Source organism: Lissotriton helveticus, chromosome 9 (assembly GCF_964261635.1).
Source record: "Lissotriton helveticus chromosome 9, aLisHel1.1, whole genome shotgun sequence".
NCBI classification, from domain to species: Eukaryota; Metazoa; Chordata; class Amphibia; order Caudata; family Salamandridae; genus Lissotriton; species Lissotriton helveticus.
The window spans coordinates 401,552,705-401,577,840 of record NC_136070.1 but is presented as its reverse complement, the minus strand read 5'-3'; the positions used below and the strand labels follow the sequence as shown (position 1 = coordinate 401,577,840).

At 48.1% G+C, this 25,136-nt stretch overlaps 1 protein-coding gene across 7 annotated transcripts in view; it reads right to left on the bottom strand.

Annotated features, from left to right (window-relative positions):
- Positions 1-25,136, bottom strand: part of EML1 (EMAP like 1) — an 883,632-nt gene that overhangs the window by 453,190 nt on the left and 405,306 nt on the right. For 2 of the 7 annotated variants that reach the window (XM_078660156.1, XM_078660157.1), the window contains exon 1: positions 7,428-8,067. The exons of 3 other annotated variants lie outside the window; for them this stretch is intronic. In XM_078660156.1, coding sequence (XP_078516282.1) covers positions 7,428-7,494 — 67 coding nt within the window. In that variant the 5' untranslated portion in view covers positions 7,495-8,067. Of the gene's footprint in view, positions 1-7,427; positions 8,120-25,136 lie in introns of those variants that run through there. 2 more of the 7 variants (XM_078660160.1, XM_078660159.1) reach the window with 2 other exon arrangements.

The following is a 25,136-nucleotide window of genomic DNA, read 5'->3' as shown; positions in this document are numbered from 1 at the left end:
AGCTGCTACATGTTAGAGAGTGGAGTGAGTCAGAAAGGTGGTGGGTGTAACAAACAATGACCTCAACCCTGGGAGACCACAGGATATAGGTTTCTGACTCTTGGTATATGCCCAGAGCCAAGAAGCGAGGAAGTGTGGATTCAACTCGTGAGATCCGAAACCTGACCAGTGCTTAATTTGTAAAACAAAAAAATAACATAAGCGCCAGGGCTCTCATCAGGAGGCCACTGCAGCTTCCTTCACACATTGCTCCTGCCAATAATAGTAACAACATAACTTCTAATCATCACACTCCTACAAGTGTGACAATTCGGACTCTTTCAGGCCCCAAAGCTATAAGGATGGTTTGGGCGGCAGGTAATAGTCATTTTTAATCAATATAGCATCAATAATGAACTGTTATTGTGGTCATCTCTAAATTAGCTAGACAGCACCACCTTTTGGCAGGCTGTCACAAGCGCAGGTGCTGACAATTAAGTGCCCCTGCTGAGCACCGGAAATGACCGGCTCAAATTAAGGGCTGGACCTGACCAACGAATAGGTTATCACAAAATCCAGAAGGTGGGACCCAGGCGCGAGCTGGTCTTTCCCTGGGTGCGTTCGCGTGAGGGAAGAACAGGTGGGGTTGATTAGGGGTTTATAAGGGAAGATTAGGCAGGCGGGCTGGAAGTGCGTAGCGGGAGGCTAGGGAAGGGAGGTTCTTTTTTGCTGGCTTCGCGTTCGGGTTTACCTTCTCAAGTGGGGACATGGAGGAGGCGGCGGAGGTCCGAAGGGCTGTCCAGACGCTGTGTGCGGCCGGGCGCGAGGACCTTCTACGGCCTGGTGTGCCGGCGGAGGCGTGGGTAGGGTTGGCCCGCCCCCCTCGCAAGGCTTCTGAGGGCGTGTCGCGGGCGGTGACTGCTTGCCTGTCACCCGGCCCGGAGGAGGAAGAAGACGGTGACGCTGCCATGCCGGCGGCTTTGCCTTTGCCGGCCCTGGTTCCCGCAGCATTGGAGCCCCCGCCGGTTGACCCGGGCGCCCACCAGCAGGTATGTCTTTTACCGTTGCAGAGTGCTGGCTTGCGTGGGGCACCCGGGGGGAGGCGGGGGCGCTCCGTGGGCCGGCAGACACAGCGCTTGGGCGGGGCCCCCCTAGGGAAAGCTAAGAAGCCTTCGGTGGGGCCTGGTACACGACGGGGGAGGAGTCTCGATCCTAGGAGCCTCCCACGGGCCCATGTTCATGCCAATGTGTCCGGGGGTCCCCCCATCCCGGGTTCTGGGTTGCTTGATGGGGCCTCACCCTGCTTATGGGTCAATGGGCACTGTTATTTGCTGTCCCCTGCGCCTGCTGGGCTGGGGCTGGCCCCGCAGCATTCGCAAGCTTCTGGTGGGATGTGTTCGGACATTTGGGGGGCGTCCACTGCCCCCAGCCAGGTTTTGTACCCGGCTTCTCGCGAGATGCCTGGTGTTCCTCAAGGTGGTTTGGTCTCCGGGTTAGGTGGTGCCCCTGGGTTTGCGTCGGTGGCTGGTTCATTGGGGGCTGTTTCCCTTGGTTCTCTGGGGGGCGGCATTCTTGCAGGTTCTTCACAATCTGGCTTGAGCGGCCGCAGTGTTCAGGTTGCGTCTCCAGCTGGGCGGCTGTGTGGGGCAACCCCCTGTTTCTCGTATCTTGCAGGCGTCATGTGCGGACCATGCAGCGGTACGTGAGGCGGCAAGGAGTAGACCACCTCCAGGGGATCATGTGGATTTTCAGCAGAAGTCGGCACAGTTGCCTAGAGGTAAGGATGGATGGTGGGCTGTGTGGAACCCAAGGGAGAGTCTCCCGGCTAAGCGTACCCGATCAATCGGTACAGGTGATGGGGTTATTGGTGAGCGAGTCGCTCTGGCACCGAGTTTGAGCGGCCGGTGAGTTTGAATGTTTCTACTGTGCACAATGCGGGGGAAGTTTCTTCTGTTGGGGGTGGGGTGGCTGCTGCACAGCCTGCTACGGAGGATAGTATCCTGCCTAAAAAATTGCCATATTCTGGGGTGGGGATGCCTTTGGGGTCCCATTTGTCTGAGAAAACTAAAACTCGCATCTGGAATGGTGAATTTGTGGATGTGTTTCGGCTTCTCCATCGCGATGTCCAAGCTAAGGAAGGGTCGAAGGAGGAGGAATTGGAATTGGCTCGGAGGCCTCGAGTCCCGAAGTCTATTGAGAACTGGACTTCGGCCTTTTTAATTTATGCCAGCGTTTATTGCCAGCGTCATCCGAGTAAGGCGGTCGACATGTTTAAATATGCGGATGTCATCCGTAAAGCGCATAGTTATTTTGGAGGCTTTGCCTGGTTGTCATACGACGAGGAGTTCCGGGCCCGGATGAGTGTTTTTCCAGAGCGTTCATGGGGTGAGGTTGATGCGGAATTGTGGCTCCAGTGGATGGCATCTGCTCACCCGCCCGCTACGACCCACACGGCTAGCGGGCAACCGGTACATTATCGGCCCTTTCCATTTCACCCCGCTCTTGCTGGGGCGGGGGTTTGGGGCAGAGGACAGTTCTCCTCCTCTGGCGCGTGCTGGCATTTTAACAGGACCAATAAATACAGACGAAATCAATTCTATATTTTTAGAAGGACATGTCCAGCCGGACAGAGGTCATTCAGGTTTACTTAATAAACAAGATTCTCAGAATAGAAAATAGGAATACCTTCCACAATGCCCCTATGTGGTACACAAGCCTGTGCCCAACACTTACGGGGTGATTACAGTTGGAGAAAACAGGAAAGGTTCAAGGCAAAACAAACGTTTTTCTGTTTACATATACATTGCACAGAAAATATCAAGCTGCACCATTACAGAAAATCAATCAATCAGATTTGTATCGGGTGCATGAGCAAGTCACTTGCATCGCTGATTCTTTATCTCGCTTTCAGTGGCCCGAATTCCGCAAATTGGCTCCTGGGGCGGACCTAGAACCGACGGCGATCCCACAGTACGTATGGGCATTGGGGGATTGAGGGTACACCACTTGGTGGAGAATTCAGTGGCTGCCTCCACCCGTCGGAGTTATTTGAAGGCCTGGCAGGAGTTTCTGCAGTTTGGTGACGACATGGCGGGCCCAGTTCGGGCTGGGTTATCTGATGAACAATTTGTATTGCAGTTTGTTTTGCATTTGGCAGATAAAGGCCTCTCCCACACAACCATTTCGGGCAAGTTGGCTGGGGTGTCTTTTTACGGGCTGCTTTGGTGGGGGAGGGATCCTGTTGGGGGGTGTGTTGGTTCGGAAAGTTTTAAAAGGTTTGGGTAGGCTTCAGGCTGGTGCGCAGAAGCTGCGACAGCCGGTGACTTTTGATTTGCTTCAGCTGCTTTTATCACGTTTGAAAGGGTGCTGTTATGATGCATTTGAGTGCCAGAAATTTCGTTTGTGTTTTGTGTGGTTATTCTTTGGGGCGTTTCGGGCCTCTGAGCTGCTGGGTTTGCGGGATAGAGTGGGTATGACTAGCAGTGAGGTAGTGGTGGAGCATGACAGGGTGCGCATGTGGTTGCGTATGTCCAAGACTGATCAGATGGGGAGGGGTAAGTGGGTGTTTTTGGGACGGAGCGGTGTGTCTTCTTGCTGCCCTGTGGGGGAATGGGAGGTTTGTGTCTTCCACTCACTTTGTTCCGGGGGCCATTTTTTGCCATGCTGATGGCAGCCCCATTATTGTTTCTCAGTTGTTGGCTGTCCTACGCAAGGTTTTATTGGCTCTGGGGCGGGATCCTTCTCAATTCGGTACCCATTCCTTCAGGATTGGGGCAGCGACAGAGGCCGCCAGGTTGGGGTGGGATTGGTCGCAAATTCGGCGTATTGGGCGTTGGCGCTCCAGATGTTGTGAGAAGTATGTGAGAAAATAGTTCGCCTGTGCTCTGCCTAACATTTCTTTTTCTCCTAGGTCCTTGGCCCTCGGTCGCTGGAGCAAAAAGGAGGGTGTGGATTCTTGGTCACTCTTTTGTTAAGAGGGCTGCTGTGGCCGCTGCACGTCAGCTTTGTGGTAGATCTCTGGGTTTAAGCAGCCTGACACATGAAGTCTCCTGGCATGGCACAGGGGGCATGCACTGGGGAGGTCTCTTTCCTGACTTGGCTTCTTTGGTTTCGAAGGGTTGGGGGGGCCCACCGGATATGCTGGTGCTGCACCTTGGGGAAAACGACTTGGTTTCTCTTTCTGGTTTGACTTTGCTGAAGTTAATGAAACAAGATCTAGAAGTCATCAAGACCACATGGGTGCGCACCATGGTAATATGGACTGAGTTCGTGCCTCGATTGACATGGAGTGGGGCGAGGAGTCATTCAGCTATGGAAAAAGCCAGACGCAAAGTGAATCGAACCATGCGACTTTTTTGTACTCATTTGTGTATTTACAGTTTGGCTCATCATCATTTGCAAGTTTCAGAAACGCATTTATTCTGCGAGGACGGTGTCCACCTGTCCAAATTGGGCATTTCTTTTTACCTTTTGGAGCTCCGGGACTTGATAGCTAAGGTTCTTCAGGTGCAGTTGTGGTGTGCTCCTTCCCTTTGAGTGGGGCAGGAAAACGCTAAAGGTTTTCCTGGGTGGCGGTTTTTGCTAGTGGGGTGGGCAGCCTGGAGCGGGTTGGCCATCCTGAAGGGTAGCTCATTGGGAATCCAGGGGGTATTCGGCAAGAGTTAGTTTTGGGTTCAGTTAGGTAGGGATGTTTAGGCATACTGTGTAGATTGGAATGTTTTGAAATAAATAAATAATTAATGTGTTAAAGAAATGTATTATGCACCTGTCTTAAAATAAAGTGGCCTTTCTTGCTCCTAGAAGAAGTGTGGACAGTGATTTTCTTGCGCGAGGTGGGACCCAGGGAGAGCCAGGCGCGAGCTGGTCTTTCCCTGGGTGCGTTCGCGCGAGGGAAGAACAGGTGGGGTTGATTAGGGGTTTATAAGGGGAGATTAGGCAGGCGGGCTGGAAGTGCGTAGCGGGAGGCTAAGGAAGGGAGGTTCTTTTTTGCCCCACCCACCCTCCCCCTTTTTTTTCTCTTAGTTGGGTTTTTTACTTAGCAGTGCTCTAGGCGCTGCTCTGGTCCTCGGGCTTTGCCACTGTTAGGACAGGTGTCTTGGTTCTTTCAGGAGGCGGTTTTTGCTAGTGGGGTGGGCAGCCTGGAGCGGGTTGGCCATCCTGAAGGGTAGCTCATTGGGAATCCAGGGGGTATTCGGCAAGAGTTAGTTTCGGGTTCAGTTAGGTAGGGATGTTTAGGCATACTGTGTAGATTGGAATGTTTTGAAACAAATAAATAATTAATGTGTTAAAGAAATGTATTATGCACCTGTCTTAAAATAAAGTGGCCTTTCTTGCTCCTAGAAGAAGTGTGGACAGTGATTTTCTTGCGCGACAGCAATGACGCGGACAAGAGACAACTTATCTTTCATTTACTCCTCTCAGGTCATTTCACCCTAAGACAGGATCCAGACAAAGACCTGGAGAGCCCTTTGACACCAGTCAGAGCAGAACATTTCGGGGGGGGGGGGGGGGGGGGGAGGGAGGCTCAACTTACAGCTGAGGCATTAAAGTGCATGAAAGTGACAACGAATGTAACAAAGGAACAAAAACAGCTGGTGACCGAGAGCACAACACTTTACTTAGCTGCGCTGTGTCTGTAGCTTTAAATGTTCATAAGATGGTGACAACACACCGATGCTTGAAGCCAACACATCTGACACCGACAGCCCCCGACCCACTGACCCGCTGGTGCCCTCCCTGTTGGCAGGGACATCTAGCGGTTCCATTTCAGGGTTGAAAAGTTCATACAGTCCTGTTTATCTACTATTTAATTACGGTACATATCGTTTTTATGCTATAAATACAGGAGTGCAAGAACAGGATTGGGGGAATTACTCACACTTCACTTGGCTCACACTTGAAAGAGGCAAACATGAACACTCTGGAAAGAAGTCTCAGTTTCTCCAAGTTCACATTGCTGCTTAATGTCACTAATTCATTTAATTACTGCCACATGTTCCCCACAAGTTAATGACTGGGCAGTTCTGCCGGAAATTGACATATGACCAAATCTCAATAAAAATGTTAGCAATAATTCTTATTTTACTTAAACAGACATCGGCAAGTGCAGTGCGCAATAATACCATGTTGCCTTTTCTTTCACAAGATGCACCTGCCTGAAAGCAATAGTCCAACTATGGGTGGGTTGAACTGAGAAGAGAAAGCATTCGTGCACCAAGGGGCTGCTTGTCAAGAAAAGTCACTTGCCCCCTCCGGATTTTATTTGGTGCACACTACTGGTACTTACAGTTTTGCTTTCAACATTATAAATGCAGGACTCCATGCCCGAACATTGAAACAAATAGATAGGAATAGTTGACACACTGCACAACATATGTTCTTAGGCACTTTGTAATGCAACCCCACAATTAAAGTGTGGACCATATCCAAGCTGGGTGTCACTGGGATTACCATCAAGGTGCACATCATACCGAAGGTTCGAAGGCAGAGAGCTCCTAAAACTACAAAACAATAGCCAGTGTTTCTTGTTTAACGCAGGATGTCACACTGAGTGGCTTCCAAAGAATGTAAACTCAATACAAATGTAACTAATTGATTGACAGGGGTTTGGGGTTTCACACAAGGCGTGGAACAGGCCAGTGTCTGCTTTCCACCAGTCCTGCATAACTACACTTCATTACCTCAGCTACGAATCTGGAGGAGTTCCCATGCATGCCGGCCCCAGCTGTCCTCCCCCGGAAATAATAGCCCCCCCCCCAACTCGGAATTTAACGTGCAACACTTGAACCCCTCAAATATGTCCCGCGCCCCAGACATCTCAAGCTCGCACTTGGACCTACCCAGAGACCTCACTCACCAGGCGTTTCCTCCCGTGAACTTTTGCCTGTGGTCGGTGGCACGGGTCCCAGGCAGCGACCCTTGGCCGGGACACCCCCAATGTTTCCCCCAACACGCCCTTGTTAGCAGCTGGCCCTTCAGTGGGGGAGGAAGGGATTAAGCCAGAGCCGAAAACTGTGTGTGAACGCAGCCCACCATGAAGAATCGCTTTATGCCACCCGAAGAAGTCGCCTGTGGGACTTTCGCAGCCTGTGCATTGTAGCATCTCTGCACGCTGGCCGCAGATAGCCAACCAACAAAAGGCACTACAGACCTGAAGTGTATTTGGAAATGGAAGCTCCCCCCCAACTTTGCAGAAGCAGGAAGATGGCCATTTTATATTACAATGATAGGCAGCATCCACGATAATGCAAAATAAAAATAGAGGATTCATTTTTCAGATTGATTACAAAAAAAATACAACTAATTATTATTATTTTTTTTTAAAGAACGTCTGGTCTAGTGGTCCTCCCACCTTCCCTTCCCATGGCGGAGGAGGAAGATGTCAACCATTATTTTAGGCAGAAAGAACGGTGCACAGATTGAAATGCATGCAGCAGGCAGCCGGTTACCGTTGCAGAATTGGAGGAGGGAGGTGGTGTCGTAGAGGCTGTTGTAGCTCGAGTATCCGTCCTCCATGCTGCCTTTCTCGGTGCGCGGCCGCCGCCTCCCTCCGCGCCAGCTGCGGTCAGTAGGGCCGCCGGCGGCTCCGACCCGCTGTCCCCCGCGGCGCTGCTCGTCACCGTGACCTCGTCATCCCGCCCGCCGATCCTGTGCGAGGGGAGCGGGCAGCGGGCTCGGTGTGGTCGCCGGCCAGAGCCCCGGCTGCTCGCATGGGCGGGGGTGTGCGCGGGGAAGGGACGGCTTTCCCCGGCCGCCTCCTCCCACTGTCAGCAGCCTCTGCTCCCGGCGTGTGCGGCTCCCACGGGTCACGCTCCGCTCTGCTCTCCTCTCCGCGGCGTGTGCAGCTCCCCCGGCGCCCTGAGCTGCTCCCGGTGGACGCAGCTCCCACAGATGCACGCGCCGCTCTCCTGGGCGCGTACAAAGGCACGGTCTGCACCCCGGAGGTGGCTGTGCACACTCTACAAACGCACCCCGTCTTCTGGAGGACCGACCAATCCGAAAAGCCCTCGCTCCTCAATCACCAGATCTCTCCTTCCAAGTGCTCCGGGTACAAGATAGTCCACCACCACTCCCGAGACTGGATTCCCTCACTCCAGCGCGGGCGAGTTGGCCGGGAATGTTGGAAGCTGACTTGGACTTTAAAACCCCTCCCACTAGTACCAAGGGCAGGGCAAGCGAGTGTGAGAAGAAAGTCTGTACCGCTGTTCCCCAAAGGGATGTCTTCATGGCACTGGAAGGGCTAACCGAGCCTTGAGGACACTGTCCAGGGAAAGCGAACCCCAATTTCTGCTGAAGCCTTTCCCAACCCTGAATTAGCAATCTCTGTATTGCCTCTATCTTTTCCACCCTACAATCCCCTACCGTCTCTCTATCTCACTCACTTCCTATATTTTTCTGTCTTTTCTGCTTTCCCCCTTTAATGCCTTTGTCTTCTTCTGGGAAAAGTCTAATGAAAAGCCCTGGTCACAAAAGAAATAAGAGCTGCTGTTCACCACTGGCCCAAATTAAGCACTGAACTGAGTTGGGTCTAACCTCCCCTCCCTGCAGAACACATAGTTAACGGGCCCCTGCTCACCCAATGCCATCTCAAAATATATGGAGTTATTGTATATGTGCACATTTGGGAAGATGTCCTTGCGCACATTCTGCAACCACTTGTGCCTTCCCATATAACCTACTTCTAAATAAAGAGTGGTGTAGCCATTCTGGCCAGGTCTGCACTATATAAATAACCCTAATAGAAATTAATGAGTCTCTCGATTACGTTTCAGTTCTAAATCCTAATACCTAGTAATAATGTTACTTGTTGATATTAACTCTAGGTTGTTTTGATTGTTGCTATAATGTTACAACACATTTTTCCACCTGTGTCTGCAACTGTCATAGTTATTATTTTAACTGTTATTATTTTTTTAATAGCGCGAACATCATTGAGGAGGATTTTAGAGCATTTTATAGGGACTCTTTCGATGTGCTACATTTACACATTTACAATGATCGCATGGTAAAGAAAAAGTACATGCATGTTACATGTCAACCGTTAGAGGCAGGATTTTGCTGGTGGTAATCCATTAGATTTTCCAAGATGTGCAGTGATACTGCAGCAGAAAGGGTTCAACCTAAATTTACTTTTATGGCAGAAATTTGTGGTACTGGAGTATCCTCACATTTTTGTCATTGATGTATCAGCCTAAATCTAGGGCCAAAGAGATCCACCTTCCGCCCTCATCGCAGCCACATACGACATCAGATCCCTACTCGACAACGGGGAAACAACGGCCCTCATCCTCCTGAACCTCTCCGCAGCATTCGATACGGTCTGCCACCGCACCCTAGTGCAGCGGTAATGCACCGTTACATCGCAACTTTTACAACGGGAGGCTTTTACAACGGAACTTTTACAACGCAGGATCCATTACATCGGATGCCATTACAACGCATGGCATTACATAGCAGATGCTATTACAACGCATGGCATTACATCGTAAGTATAGGTAAGTATTTAATTTTTTTAATTTTATTAATATTAATTATAATTAAATATATTTATTTATGTTTTTTAATATTATTAATTTATTATTTATTATATTAATTAAAGTAATTTTTAAAATAAGTACAGGTGTACAGGGGTGTTTTTAGGTTTCAGGGTAGGGTTTGGGTTTTGGGATACAGGGGTGTTTTTAGGTTTCAGGGTAGGGTTTGGGTTTTGGGGTACAGGGGTGTTTTTAGGTTTCAGGGTAGGGTTTGGGTTTTGGGGTACAGGGGTGTTTTTAGGTTTCAGGGTAGGGTTTGGGTTTTGGGATACAGGGGTGTTTTTAGGTTTCAGGGTAGGGTTTGGGTTTTGGGGTACGGTTTTGGGGTACAGGGGTGTTTTTAGGTTTCAGGGTAGGGTTTGGGTTTTGGGATACAGGGGTGTTTTTAGGTTTCAGGGTAGGGTTTGGGTTTTGGGATACAGGGGTGTTTTTAGGTTTCAGGGTAGGGGTTGGGTTTTGGGGTACAGGGGTGTTTTTAGGTTTCAGGGTAGGGTTTGGGTTTTGGGGTACAGGGGTGTTTTTAGGTTTCAGGGTAGGGTTTGGGTTTTGGGATACAGGGGTGTTTTTAGGTTTCAGGGTAGGGTTTGGGTTTTGGGGTACAGGGGTGATTTTAGGTTTCAGGGTTTGGGTTTTGGGATACAGGGGTGTTTTAGGGTTCAGGGTTGGGTTTGTGCTTAGGGCTAATTAAATTATATTTACCATTTATAAATTAATTAAAATATATTTATTAAATTAAATTAATTATATTATATTAATTACATTTTTTAATTAAATTAATTAAATTAAATAAAATATTTTAATTAATTTATTTTAATTATAATGTTTAAAAATATTTAAATTAAATTAATTTCATTATATTAATTAATTAAAATTAATTACAATTTTTATTAAAATTAAATTAAATAAATAGATTTAAATTTATTAAATTAAATTACTATTTTAAAATGTATTTTAATTAAATTAATTAAATTAAATTAATTAAATTAACTTAATTACATTTTTTTTAAAAAGATATACTTACCTATACTTACGATGTAATGCCATGCGTTGTAATAGCATCTGCTATGTAATGCCATGCGTTGTAATGGCATCCGATGTAATGGATCCTGCGTTGTAAAAATTCCGATGTAACGGAATGCGTTGTAAAAAACCGCGTTGTAGTGACACCAATCCTAGTGCAGCGCCTCAACAACATCGGAATCCAGGAGAAGGCACTGGATTGGATCATCTCGTTCCTCACCGGAAGAACCCAGAGAGTCCGCCTCCCCCCGTTCAGATCCGAGGCCACCGAAGTCCTCTGCGGCGTACCACAAGGATCATCACTCAGCCCGACTCTCTTCAATGTCTACATGAGCCCCCTCGCAGCCATCGCACGCCAACACAACCTCAACATCATCTCCTACGCCGACGACACCCAGCTGATCCTCTCCCTCACAAACGACCCCGCCACCGCCAGAACCAGCCTACACGAAGGGATGAAAGACGTCGCCGAATGGATGAAAAACAGCTGCCTGAAACTGAACTCAGACAAGACGAAAGTCCCCATCCTAGGATCATCACCCTCCGCCTGGGACGACTCCTGGTGGCCCCCTGCCCTGGGCACCGCTCCCAAGCCAACGGACCACGCACGGAACCTGGGCTTCATCCTGGACTCCTCCCTCTCGATGACCAAAAAGGCAACGCCGTCTCGTCATCGTGCTTCAACACCCTGCGTATGCTTCGAAAGATCTTCAGATGGATCCCCACCGTAACCAGGAAGACGGTCACCCAGGCACTCGCCACCAGCCGACTGGACTACGGAAACACCCTCTACGCCGGAACCACAGCCAAACTTCAGAAAAGACTCCAACGCATCCAGAACACCTCCGCACGACTCATCCTGAACATCCCCCGACGCAGCCACATCTCCGGACACCTGAGAGACCTGCACTGGCTCCCTGTCAGCAAGAGGATCACGTTCAGACTCCTCACCCACGCACACAAGGCTCTCCACGACCTGGGCCCCAGGTACCTCAACAACCGCCTGACCTTCTACACTCCCACCCGCCGGCTGCGATCCACCAGCCTCGCTCTCGCCGCCGTTCCACGCATCCGCAGAGCCACCACTGGAGGAAGATCCTTCTCCTACCTGGCAGTCAAGACATGGAACTCCCTCCCCATCCACCTCCGGCTGACCCAGGACCACCCATCCTTCAGGAAGCAACTCAAGACCTGGCTCTTCGAGCAGTAGCAGACCTCCCCCCCCAGCCCCCCAGCAACTTGAGACCCCTCCGGGTGAATAGCGCGCTTTACAAATGCTATGATTGATTGATTGATTGAATGTTCCTGCTTTGAAATCATTTATCTGTGTACAATGCAGGACCTCTTCCATAGTCTATGCACATGCATAGTCTAGCCAGGGTCGGTGCTGCAGCAAGACCAATATAAGATGTCAGGATAACTGAAAGCCTGGTTAGAACTCTACAGGCATGGGATGTTATATTCCAGACTCACTAACCCGATCATTTTGAGGAAAGAAAGCCTGGCAGTGACTGTTAATGGTCAGCATTGCCTGGCGAGAGACTTTGCACCAAATGAGAACACAGTAAGCGAGAGTCCCGGACAAGACTGCAGTTTCCAAGAGCTCTTGAACTATCATGTTACCTGGAGATGGTGGTCCCATCTTGGATCATTGGGTGTAACTTTCCACGTATTCCACTTTGCCCTTGTTAGTCAATTGTTCTACAGTGTGCTACAGCCAGGATCTTAAGATTGCATTGATGTCCTTCCAGTTGGTGAACATTGCCAGAAGAGACTATTAGAGGATAATTTGTATTTCAGAGAAGTATTCCGGGAGAGAAGCAACTGTGAATTTCTTTTTAACATTTCCATGGACGTCATTTCACCAAAATGACAGGGGTAGCGAAGTGACATCACATGCCATTTGACTACCAGATGATGACACGGAAAGTGACTTCACAAGACCTTTGACCTACTTACATCATAGGAAGGGATATCATGTGACCATTGATCCACCCCATGGTATCAAAGGATTGGGACGCAAATGACCAGACGTGGGTCCCGTGCTCTCCATGCCACTGGAGCCAAGCTATCCTGGCTGATGAGGGATGAAACCCCGAAACCGGTCCTAAGATGCTTGTTTCCAGTCTAGGGTGGACCTGGCCTGGCAGTTCGGGCTGGACTGTTTCCATTGGGCGCAGGGTCAAGACTGATTTGCATATGGCTGGGTACAAACTGGAATGACATGGGGAGCAAAAAACGATGGACTTAGGCTCAGATCTCTGTACTGGAGTGAATGTATGACATTGTTCAGCATTCTGTCCATCAATTGTTCTTTTTGCATTTGTCACCCCGAGTAGGATGGGTATGCCCAGACGTGGGTTCCGTGCTCTCCATGCCCCTGGAGTCAAGCTATCCTGGCTGATGAGGGGTGAAACCCCGAAACCAGTCCAAGGATTCTTGTTTCCAGTCCAGGGAGGACCAGGCCAGGCAGTTCGGGCTGGACTGTTCCCATTAGGCGCAGGGTCAGGACTGATTTGCATATGGCTAGGTTCAAACATGGGGAGCAAAAAAACAATGGATTTAGGCCCAGATCTCTGCACTGGGGTGAATGTATGACATTGTTCTGCATTCTGTCCATCAATTTTTGCATTTATCACAGGAAGGGACATCATACGACATTTAGCCTGGTGCAATCAATGGTAATTAAGCATCTGTCCTTTGGCTAGATACATCACAAAAATGTTTTGAAAAATCACAAGCAGAAACAAATGAAGTAGTTAATAAGCAAACACCCATTATTCAAATCCTATTGAAAATATTCCCACATACATTGGCAGTACCAGAGAGTATCTTGAGAAGCAGCACCAGTTAACAAAATTTGAAATAGTGCACAATAATGGAAAATATGCTGGCCAAGTTGAAATCACCCAAAATCAAATAAATCACCTCAGTTCTTTATCCTCTTTCCCTTTGTTGCCTTTTATTTAGCTCTCAGTTGTCCCAAATCCTACATCGTGGTATATTCTTAGCTATACTAACCCATGTTTACTCTACACCCTCTCTCATTATTTCACAGGCAACTGGTCACTCCTCACTTGTCAGAATCTCAACATTTCCTGTATCTCCTGCTCCACCTTTAAATAATTCCCCCATCTCAGTATTATACTATCCACTTTGTGCAGCCTTTAAGTCATCATCCTAAGCCTCAATATTGTCATTCATCTGCCCGACAGATAGAGCAGTCTGCTTTGTTTAGCCATGACTTTTCAACAATTGGGCTGAATGTATGTCCTACCACGGTTTCCTCTCTGAATCCAACTTCCAAGCTCCCTGAGTTTGCTTATCAAGTAAATGGTTTTACTTTTATATGCAGACCCTGTGCACCTGTGTGACTGAATAAATTACAAATGACTTTCTGTTCCAAGCATTCCATCGGATCTCCTATGAACTAAAAAAATATTTGCCTCTCTCCTTTACCCTGCCTCTCTTTGACTGGGTCTCTCTCATTGTTCCAGAGTCGCCTGGTGTTAATTACTCCCCCTCACTATATAGGAAGAGAAGCCGTCTTTCCTTGGGAGGATTCACATGTGAAAAGTAAAACTGATTTCGGCAGGCAAGTTGAGTTTCACTTTTCTATTTCCCTATACCTCCTGAACTGCACTTTAGCTTGTTTTCTCTGAATTGCACCTCTAGTGACAATCTATAGCATGATTCTCTTCAGTCCATTGGCATCCGGGCCACTGATGATTTTTATTTAATTTAAAAGTCTTTGAGGAAATGCTAATTGAATTTGTGTGACAATATAATTGCACACATGTATTATAACAGGGAACAGGGGTCACAAACAAAGTGTCAGGGGTTGCAACTGATTGCCTAGTGACCCTCAATTGATACCCATGAACATTTCATTTTTGGCTCAGACTTTGAGATATTGTGTCACATGAACTAGGGGTTACCTTCTTGTGATGTTTAAGAAGCCGTCTCTTTATAAGGTATACTGAGAAATAAGAGGTAAACTGTGCAGAGAATCCAGGTATTCCCTTATAAGTGGTCAGGTGCTTCCTCTGGCAATCCCAAGTTGCTCTTCTAGAGGGTAGTGTGGTCAGCCAGCCTTAGGCTTATCAGAGAGGAGTGTTAGACATTTGCAATACGCACACAGTCAATAAATGATTCACACAACTAAATGGGGAGATAGAGATCAATTTATAAAAAGAACTATTATCTTTATATACGTTTTGGCACCAAGATCATCAAAATCAGGTAAGTACGTTTCGAGATAGAAATACTTTTAGATTTCAAAAGTTGACACGTTGCAATTTTCAGAGGCGGCCATGTTATCATTTGGAGGAAAAACATACACTGCATACAGGTATTTCACAGCGACTTACTTAACCAATCTCCTGGACTTAAGGTAAGTATGGGACAATCCAAGGCCACACCAAAAGTTTACCACGTGAGGCTCTGTGGTGTCGGGTGCAGAGGTGTGTCTCAGCATCAGGTGCCGGATGTTATCCAATGGAGGAAGAACATGTACTGCATTTGGGCACTTCACTGCGACCTATGGAACCAATCTACTGTACTTAAGGTGAGTATTGGGCAAGGTCCCAGGCCACACCAACAGGTCACCTCGGGAGGCTCTGGGACGTTTGGATGCAGCGGTGTGTTCGGGGTCGGGAGTATTGTTCATTTTAATGGGAAACGGTCCAGTTGCAAAGAGGCTTCAAACTGGGACAGGAAGACCAATCAGGCTGAACCAAATAGGGGGCTCAGGACTCAGGACTCAGAATGCTCGCAGACTTAGGAACACCTTTGGTCCTCTTCTCCTCAGGCCCGGGCGGCCAGGTGCAGAGGTGCTCCAAGGTGTCAGGTTTTCATCACCGGAGACAGTCGTGGTTGAGGGTGCCTGCACAAAGAGGCCGCAGGCAGCGTTGGTGAGTCCACTGTGGGAAAACCTAAGGTGGACTTTGTCTCTGGAGGGTTGGGGGGACCACGGTGGCACCATTGGCCCTCTTATACTCAGGCTAGAGGACATGGGTGCAGTTGTGCTTCTCGGTGTCTGGTTTGCAGTGGTCCGGAGTCTTTACAGTTCTTTTGGAGTGCTTGCAGAATGCATGGAAGCAGCTCCGCTACTTCACAGGAGTTCCTGGGTCTTTGTTGAAGGCAGGCAGTCCGCCCAGGCTTTTGGAGGCACAGCAGCTGCAAGACGCGATGACTTTGGCACAAGTTTGGGAGGAACAGCAGACAACCCAGTCAGTCCTTGCTTATTGCGACTCTTCGTGTCCTTCTTCTTCTTAGGTCAGCAGGTGCTCCCCTAAATAGTAGAAATGGGGAGTTCCTAAGATTACCATCACAAAAATGGCAGACTTCTGATTGTCGTATTCACTTCAGGTAGCTTACTTAGGCGCGACATTAGCCTGAAGGTGAACACTCCTCTCTGAGTGCTAATTTTACAGCTTTTCTATTTGCCAAATGTGCCTTGGACAGGAAGGGGGGTACACATACTCTCTTGTGAGGGAAGTCAGATTCATATAGCAAAGGTGACGGGCATTTTTGAAACTCCTTGCCTTGGGCTGCCAATTTGAAGGTCATTCTGTGGGAGGGGGTGTAAACTCCCTCTGCCAGAGAAGGCTTTGTTCCTGACCTCCTGAGAGCAAAGGCCTAACCTTGGGTGACAGAAACTGATCTGCGGTGGCAGACTGGCTAGGACCAGTCAGTCAGTCAGCACACTAATATTTGGTAGGTTTGCAGTGGGTACCTCTAAGGTGCCCTCTGGGTGCATGTTTTATTAGATCCATCACTGGAATCAGTGTGAGTTTATTAATACGAGATGTTGGATTCCAAACATCTTTAGTTTCAGTGAAGCCATCATGTTGCTGGGGAACTCATTTTTCACCAGTGTCCAGCACAAGTACTTAAAATGGCTTCCCTGGCCATTTGTACTGGCAGTAACTTAACTGGCCAGCACAGGGGCATATCTGCTCATGCAGATATATCCACACATGCAATGTAATGCACCGTGCCTTAGGGCTTTAGGGTCTGCTGAAGGGGTGACTTACAAATATTACATGCATTATTAGGGGACCAGGGCCAGACTAACCGTAGTGGGCACCAGGTTTTTTTCTCTGTGGGCCAGAAGGACAGGGGCAAGTTTTTTACCCGTGGGGGGCTAGTTTTGTTACTGTGGGCTGGCAGCATAGGGGACATAGTACATAGGTGTATGAAATGTTGTGTTTTCACTGTTTAGAGCACCTTGTCACGCAGCCTGCAGCGGTAGTCTGTATAAGTTTGCTGCTGGGTCCCTTAGAGGGGCAAAAGATATGCTGCAGCTCTTAGGGATACTATTTAGTACCTATGCCCAAGGTACCAGAGGTAGCACTTACTAGGGACATATAGAGGTGCTAAATGCATGGTCATTGGGGGATCAAATGACCAGTTGTCTTGTTTTGGGGAATTAACGCTGGCACTGTGGTCCTTTTTTTTAGCAGGAACAAAGTGCCTGTCAGTCAACGTTGCATCAAATACCAGGCAAAAATGGGGGCACTAGTACAACATAATCCCAGTTTCTTACACGATGTAACAGGAAGAATTATCACATAAAGATCTTTGCTTACTCATGGCATGCATGGTTGTGCTCAAGGTACAATATGTGTGTTTAGACATATATGTTTCTGGGAACCGCAGGATATTGATGATTGCTAATTACCTTGAAGATGCATAAACAAATTAAATAGAAAATAACTAACAACTTTAGGGAGTGCACATTCTAACAGCTGAAGTTAGCTACCTTATCAATAGATCAGGAGGTATTTTACCAGTCTAGTGTTTTGAATCTTGTTATGCTTCAATTTCAGAAATACACTCGCTTCAATTTCAGAAATACGCTTCTCTATAAGATTATAGAGAGTGGGTTACACAGAGATAGTTTTAAGGCATATCTTGACAACTATTAGGTTAGATGTCATGCCTAAAATGAAAGATGTCCTATTTCTTTTATATATTCCTCTTGATCTGCAGATGTCACTGCCCAGCAGAATGACGAGTCACAGGTTGATGTCCAGCCTGGCTGTTTTCCAATGGTGGCTACACATTTTTTAAATGGTGGGGCGCAACAACATCATACCCACCATAGTTACTGCTCCCCCAGTGCGGCATTCCTATCCCCATACTGGTGTCCTTGAGCAGAAAAAGGAAGGACTTCCTTCCTGCTGAGGGGAACACCAACAACCAATCATGGGGCTGCTCTCTGCATAAGAGCAGCTCCAGGATTGGTGGGGGCAATCTAACCCAGCTCTCATTTTGAGGCTGGGGCCATGTTGAACACTGGGGATGTTGGGCTGGCCGTAGCAAACCAGTCGGGCCAGCCCGAAATGCGCACTGCAGGGGCAGCTGTAATCCTGCAATCGCAAGGTTCAGCCCCGCCCCCTGCACTTTCACTCACGCTTGTAAGTAAAATGGCATTGACGTGCCATTTTACTTATTCATGCGTGCCTGCTGCACACGCAGCAAGCGGGGTGATGGTTCTCTGCTCTCGAGGAGGAGGCGCCCTGCTGTTTTCTCTCTTGTTCCATTCCTCTTGCCCCCTTTTCATTACAGGCCTAAATATTCCTATTGTATAGGGTTAATGGTGGATGCAGAGAGAGGCAGACACGCACATTCCTTCCGCTAAATTTGAAAGTACAAGATGAGTGCTTTCTGATAGAAAGCACCAGGGGGGATTCCAGCAAAGGGGCATTAGAATGCATCAATATTGACTGTCTTTCCTGCAGCCTGTTCACGTGCTGGAGTGATTTCCTTGTACTACGAAGGGGAACCTTCCTTTCTCACCATACCCTGTTCACGTTCTGGACTGAGGTCTGTGCACTTTGAAGGGGGGACCTACCTGTCCCACAGCTTGTTTATGCTCTGGAGTGATGTTTGGATGTCTAATCGGAGACTTTCCTTCCCCGCAGCCTGTTAATTGAATTGGATTCCAATTTACATAGTGCTAAAACCCCAAAAGAAATCAACCTCAAAAGAAACCAACCACGCACCACTGCACCCAACAGCTGCCTCGCCGCTGCTGGAGCAAAGTCACTGAAGACCAGCTGATCACAACCCTCGCCCAGAACCCACCCACCGACCCCACCAACCAAGACGCCGCAGCCCGCAACCTCAGACAGTGGATCGGCGACTGCGCCAACACCCTCGCCCCACTCAAGAAACCCTCCAACAGCCACGCCAGCAAGAGAGCCACCTGGTTCACCGACGAGCTCCAGACCTCCAAACGTGCATGCCGGAAACTGGAGGAGAAATGGCTCCATGAACGCACACCGGACAACCACGCGGCCCACAAGGATGCCACCCGCAGACATCACCACCTCATCAGATCAGTCAAGAGTTACTCCTTCAAAGACCGCCTGGATAACAACGCACACAACAGCAAAGAGCTCTTCAGCATCGTAAAAGAAACTCTCCAACCCCAGCGCCAATGCCAACAACATCCCGCCCTCACAAGAACTGTGCGACTCACTGGCCATCTTCTTCCACCGCAAGATCGCTGACATCCACGACAGCTTCAACACCATGACCGCCCCGACTATGCTAGACTCCACCTCCCCTGTGAACACCACCAGTGCCAACCACCTGACCTCCTGGTCCAACGTCAACAACGACGAGACACGCAAGGTCATGAACTCCATCCACTCAGGATCTCTGTCAGACCCGTGCCCACACCACATATTCAACAAAGCAGAGGCAGCCATTGCACACCAACTACGGAAGGTCATCAACATCTCGTTTGAAACAGCGACATCCCTGGAAAGCTGGAAGCATGCAGAAATCAACGCCCTCCTCAAGAAGCCCGAGGCGGACCCCAAGGACCTCAAGAACTTCCGGCCCATCTCCCTGCTGCCGATCCCGGCGAAGGTCATCGAGAAAATCGTCAACATGCAATTGGCCCGCCACCTCGAAGACAACAACATCTTGGACTCGTCCCAGTCTGGATTCAGACGAAACCACAGCACCGAGACAGCCCTCATCGCCGCCACAGACGACATCAGGCGCGAACTAGACAATGGTGAAACATCAGCCCTCATCCTCCTGGACCTGTCAGCCGCCTTCGACGCAGTCTGCCATCACACTCTAAAGACACGCCTCCAAGAAGCCGGAATCCAAGAGAAGGCCCTTGACTGGACCACGTCCTTCCTCTCCGGCAGAACCTAGAGCGTCCGCCTCCCACCCTTCCGATCCGAAGCAACCGGCATCATCTGCGGCGTCCCACAGGGCTCATCCCTCAGCCCGACGCTGTGCAATGTCTACATGGCCCCCCTCGCACAAGTGACCAGCCATCACAACCTCAACATCATCTCCTACGCCTACGACACCCAGCTCATCCTCTCTCTCACGAAGGACCCACACCTTGCCAAAACAAACCTCCACGAGGGAATGAAGGCCGTTGCCGACTGGATGAGGAGCAGCCGTCTGAAACTGAACTCGGACAAGACGGAGGTCCTCATCCTCGGACCCACCCCCTCAGCCTGGGACGACTCCTGGTGGCCGAGCACACTGGGAACAGCACCGACACCCACCGACAATGCACGCAACCTAGGATTCATCCTCGACTCTTCCCTCTCCATGTCTAAGCAGGTCAACGCCGTCTCCTCCTCCTGCTACAACACCCTCCGCACGCTCCGCAGGATTTACAAGTGGATCTTGACCGAAACAAGAAGAACGGTGACACAGGCCCTCGTCAGCAGCAGACTGGAATACGGCAACGCACTCTACGCAGGAATCCCAGCCAAACACCTACGATTACTAAAACGCATCCAAAACGCCTCCGCCCGACTGATCGCAAAGTCCCCCGCCGCAGCCACATCACCCCCCACCTGAGAGACCTACACTGGCTCCCCGTCGAGAAGAGGATCCCCTTCAAGCTCCTTACCCACGCACACAAAGCACTCCACAACGCCGGACCAGCCTACCTGAACAGCAGACTCAGCTTCTACACCCCCACCCGCCAGCTCTGCTCAGCCAGCCTCGCCCTCGCCGCTGTCCCCCGCATCCAACGAACGACCTCCGGTGGCAGATCCTTCTCCTACCTCGCCGCCAAGACCTGGAACACCCTCCCTACCCACCTATGGCAGACCCAAGACCTACTCGCCTTCAGAAGACTCCTCAAGACCTGGCTCTTCGGGCAGTAGCAGCACCCCCCTCCCCTCAGCGCCTTGAGACCCTCACGGGTAAGTAGCACGCTTTACAAGTACTCTGATTGAGCTACAGTTAGAGAGAGAGAGAGACACCTGACTTGGCAGAACCGATTTGTTGTTCATTCTTTCTGGAACAATGCAGATGAGTATTCTGTGCACTGTAAAGTGAAACTTCTTTTTCCCAAAGCTTGTTCAGGGATGTCCATGCATTGTAAACGGGAGTCTACCTATCTCACAGCCAGGCCATGCCTTGGTGGGGTGTTCTCCGTGCACTCTATAGTGAAACCTGCCTATTCCACAGTTTAACAAAGTTCTGGAGTGACAACTGTGCACTGTAAAGGAGAGTCAGCCTATCCCACAGGTTGTTCATGCCCTGAAGTTATGCCTGTGCACTGGAAAGAGGGACGAGCATTACCTACTACATGTCCATGCCCTGGGGTAATTTGAGTGCATTGTAATGGGGTACCTGCCTTCTCCACAGCCTGTCCACACTCTGTGGTGGTGTCTGTGCACGGCAAGGGTGAACCAGCCTTTCCCAGAATCTATTTGTGGTCTCTGGTAATGTATCAGTAATACTGCAGAGGAAGGGCAGGAGTGTAAGAAGGGAATTCTCAGAAAAAGGGAGTAAAGTGGGGAAGTATGTGTAAATAAATGGAGAAAATCATGCATGGTAGGAATGGTTTAAAAAACAATACGAGTAAAGAAGGAGACTACTATTTTTGTCGAAAGGGAGTAAAGCTGGAGGGCTGTAAGGGGTTTGTAAAAAGGAGTAAAATGGGAGAGGGAGTAGAAGCTTGTAAAAATAGGGTAAAGCAGGAGGTGAAATATGTGCTTTGAAAAAGGGAGTAAAGTAGGAGGGCATTAAAGGTCTTAGAAAAACACAGGAGTGAAGTGGGAGGGGAGTAAGGGGTTTGAAAAAAGGGAGTAAAGTGGAGGGGATAAGGGGTTTGTAAAAAGGAAGTAAAGCAGAAAGGGCAGTGAGGGGTATAGAAAAGAATGTAAAGAGGGAGTGGGAAAAGGGGTAAAGTGTGAGAGGGAGAATTACGTTTGTCAAAAATGGAATAAACGGGTGGGGAGTATCACAAGGGGCAAGGATGGGTTTTCTGGAAGAAAAAAAACAGGTTTAAGGAGGTTAACCACCCCTTAAAGGAGACAAAAAAACTGACTTCAGAAAACAATGTTTTGACAAGGAAGGCTTTCACGAGGTTGGTTTGGTCAACCTTGCACAATACATTCTTGGCTAATTGTTTTTTTAAAAAACTGTGAACAATGGTTCAAACATTTCGTCAGACCCATTTTCTTTAAGTTGGTTTTACGGCCCAAGGACCTAAAACCACTGAAAATATCTGTTATCTCACAACAATATCAGAGCACACAAGCATTGTATTATTTGAAGGACAAATGGTAGAAATTGTTTACAGATATCGATTAGCCGGGATCTGAATTGAATCAGTGGTTTACAAAACAACACAGACACTATTTTCAGATGTTAAGTGTGGCTGACCAAAATCAGTTGATAATCCTAACGAAGAAAGTGAACCTTTCTCCTTTCAAATGTCCGTGGCAATGTACAGGCTCTTGTGAAGGGACATAGTTTTCATAAATAAGCAAATTTACTAACCTACGATTTTATGATTTGATTTTTATAAGTTTATCACACTTACTCAAGGCTGTCAGTTAGGGGCAGGCAAATGCGTGGAACTGATCACCAAAGAGTTTAAATTTCTGAGAACTGCAGGCAGCTAGTATTGGCCGTGAAGCTCCTGGTCCTCCTCAGGGTACTCGCCCAAAGCCTTCTGTATATCAATAGAACACTACTACGGATAACCACATTTTTAGCGGGGCCTTCACTAAATTTGACACTTTGTTTGACAGCACACGTGGCACGAAGACCCAACAGCCGGCTTAATGGTTAGGACCAACTCACACATTTTTCAGGGTTTGGTGGTGAGGCGTGTGGTCATTTTGAGTTATACAGGAAGCCCTAACAGACCACTCAGTTTATCCTACTGAATTAAACAGGTGCGCCGCTAACGCACCGCCCCTCGCATGCAGTGCCATGGCGTCGTTTCCCCTCTGAAGAGGAATGGGAACGTAACGTCAGTCAGGTTTCTTTGTATCTGGTTCCGGAACATGGGAACTCATAAACTCGTGTTACCTTCTCCTCTCTCTCTCGTGCTTACGCCCCCTCTCCCTCTCTCGCGCTCTCTTTCCCTCTCTCGCGCTCTCTTTCCCTCTCTCGCGCTGACGCTCCCTCTCTCGTGCTCTCTCTCCTCTGGCTGCTGCTGCGTCACGGCGTCTCACACACCGCTGCCAGAACGAATGGGGCATGACGCAACCCTCCTCGCGCTCCTGGCTTCCACCTGAATAGCACCGTCAAGGCGTGGAAAGCAAAGTGCAACAGTCTGTGTGAGAAGAAGCGCGTCCCACACAACGGCGTTTGTGGGCTTGCAATGCAAACGCTTTCTAGACGTATGCTTCAAAAAACACATCTAGTGGAGGCGGCACCTGAGAGGTAACTGCCTCATTTATCAATAGGACTTGTTTTCTTTTAGCAGGGCGTCATGGGTAATTCAAAGAAGTAAGAAGAAGCAGAACAAGGTTACATTAGTTTTTTGTTGTTCTGCACAGTTTTGAATCAGATTTTTCTTTAGGTGTTTTATACAGCTGCCATCTGCTGCCCCAAAGCACAACTTCCAAAATATAGGCCATGAGAGGGACAGCATCATCCATTAACAGTGCTAATACGACCATGAGCTAAAGCAGAACTCAGAGTCAGATGCACTCGAAATTGCCAAACATTATTATAAAGTGACAACCACCCGTATCAAGTAATCCTATTTCCCTTCCTACTCCATCACCATCTTTAGTCTGTGGCTTCACCCCGACCAATCCTAATCTCTCATTACCATTCACGATTTATGGAATTACTCTCCATGAAATATTACAGAGTTAAACCATGCACAGGAAACTCAGGTATGAATAAAAGGGAAATCGGGCACAAGTAAAGGACAGGAGCATAAGAAATTGACTGGCCTATAACGTTAGCTCAGTTTCACAGACCTGCACAACAATTAAAAAACAGCATGTTTAGTTTATCTTGATATTTCGAATTTCATTTAAATCTGCTGGGGGCGGGTGAGACACAGTTAAAGGGGGAGCAAAGAGTGTACATTTGCTGATAATGTTGAAGCTCTGTAATGATTTTGCATGGACGTTTGCAGACTGTTAGCAAGATATCCACACTACAGTCATTTCAGGATTCATTGAGGAGGCACAGATAAAGGGGGAGATCAAACGATTTCTGATTTACGAATAACTACCGTGGATTTCATAGAGCTGAATGAAATTTGGCAGACACTTGGCATGTTTAACTTACTTCTAGAATGTTGATTTACATGCAGATCTGCTAGGGTGAAGTTTGGGGGGAAATGTCAGTTTGGTAATAACTGTCACTTTTGACGAAGCACACATGGGCAGATCTTCACCTAATGTTGCACATGCTTAGTGTATGCAACTAAGGTTTGGCATGTCAGTCTAAACATCTTTATTCGGCTAAAACTAGCCATAAAAGATGATATATATATAAATTCATTAATAATACAAACGTAAAAAAGCAAGATTTGTTCAAATTAAAATGCATACAGATCCGTTAAAAAGAATAAATATGTACCAATCTCATATTTGAGTAATAACAATAGAGAATTCTGCTTGCCAAATCAAGAGAAATTCAAATAGATACTCTATTTCTCTTTCTTGTGTTCATTAAGCATCTTATATAACTGAGCATTGTGTGACAATGCACTCTAACTGCTGTAAATAAGCAAAGGCTTTCTTATAGTGTCTGATGTGTAATTCTCAAAATAATGCGACGGTGGGAAGGGTAAATGGAAGAAAACAACACAAAATGAATAGTTCTTTGCACCAATATGTGATCACAGGGACACCTGGCAAGGGATGGAAACCGGCATCCCTGTGACTGGAAAGCCAGAAGGAAATGAATGGTGTTAAAACGAAAGCGGAAGAGTAGGAACCTGTACTGAATATTAGTAATAACAATTAAACACAGGGTGGGGCAGAAGGCGGGTTTAGTTGCAAGCAAAGACTTCTAGTCTGAAATTTCTGTGCCTCACCCAGACACATTCTATTATAAAAGTTAAGAAACAGGCTCTTGACTAAATCGCTTGAGTTATTACGAATGCACTCCAGCTTAGCAAACAGTTCAGGAACCTTTCATGTTGTAAATGTTTAATATAAGCTATCCATGGAGTAGCAGCCACATTATCCAGGGCCAAATAATCTAGAACAATTGATCCTGTAAATTCTGCTTCTGTGCTCCTCCACACACACCCTCAACCATAGCCACAAGAGACTTAATTTGACCTCAGAGTGACATGTAAAGGTGGGAGTAGATTGTAGGACTGACGTTAGCCTTCAT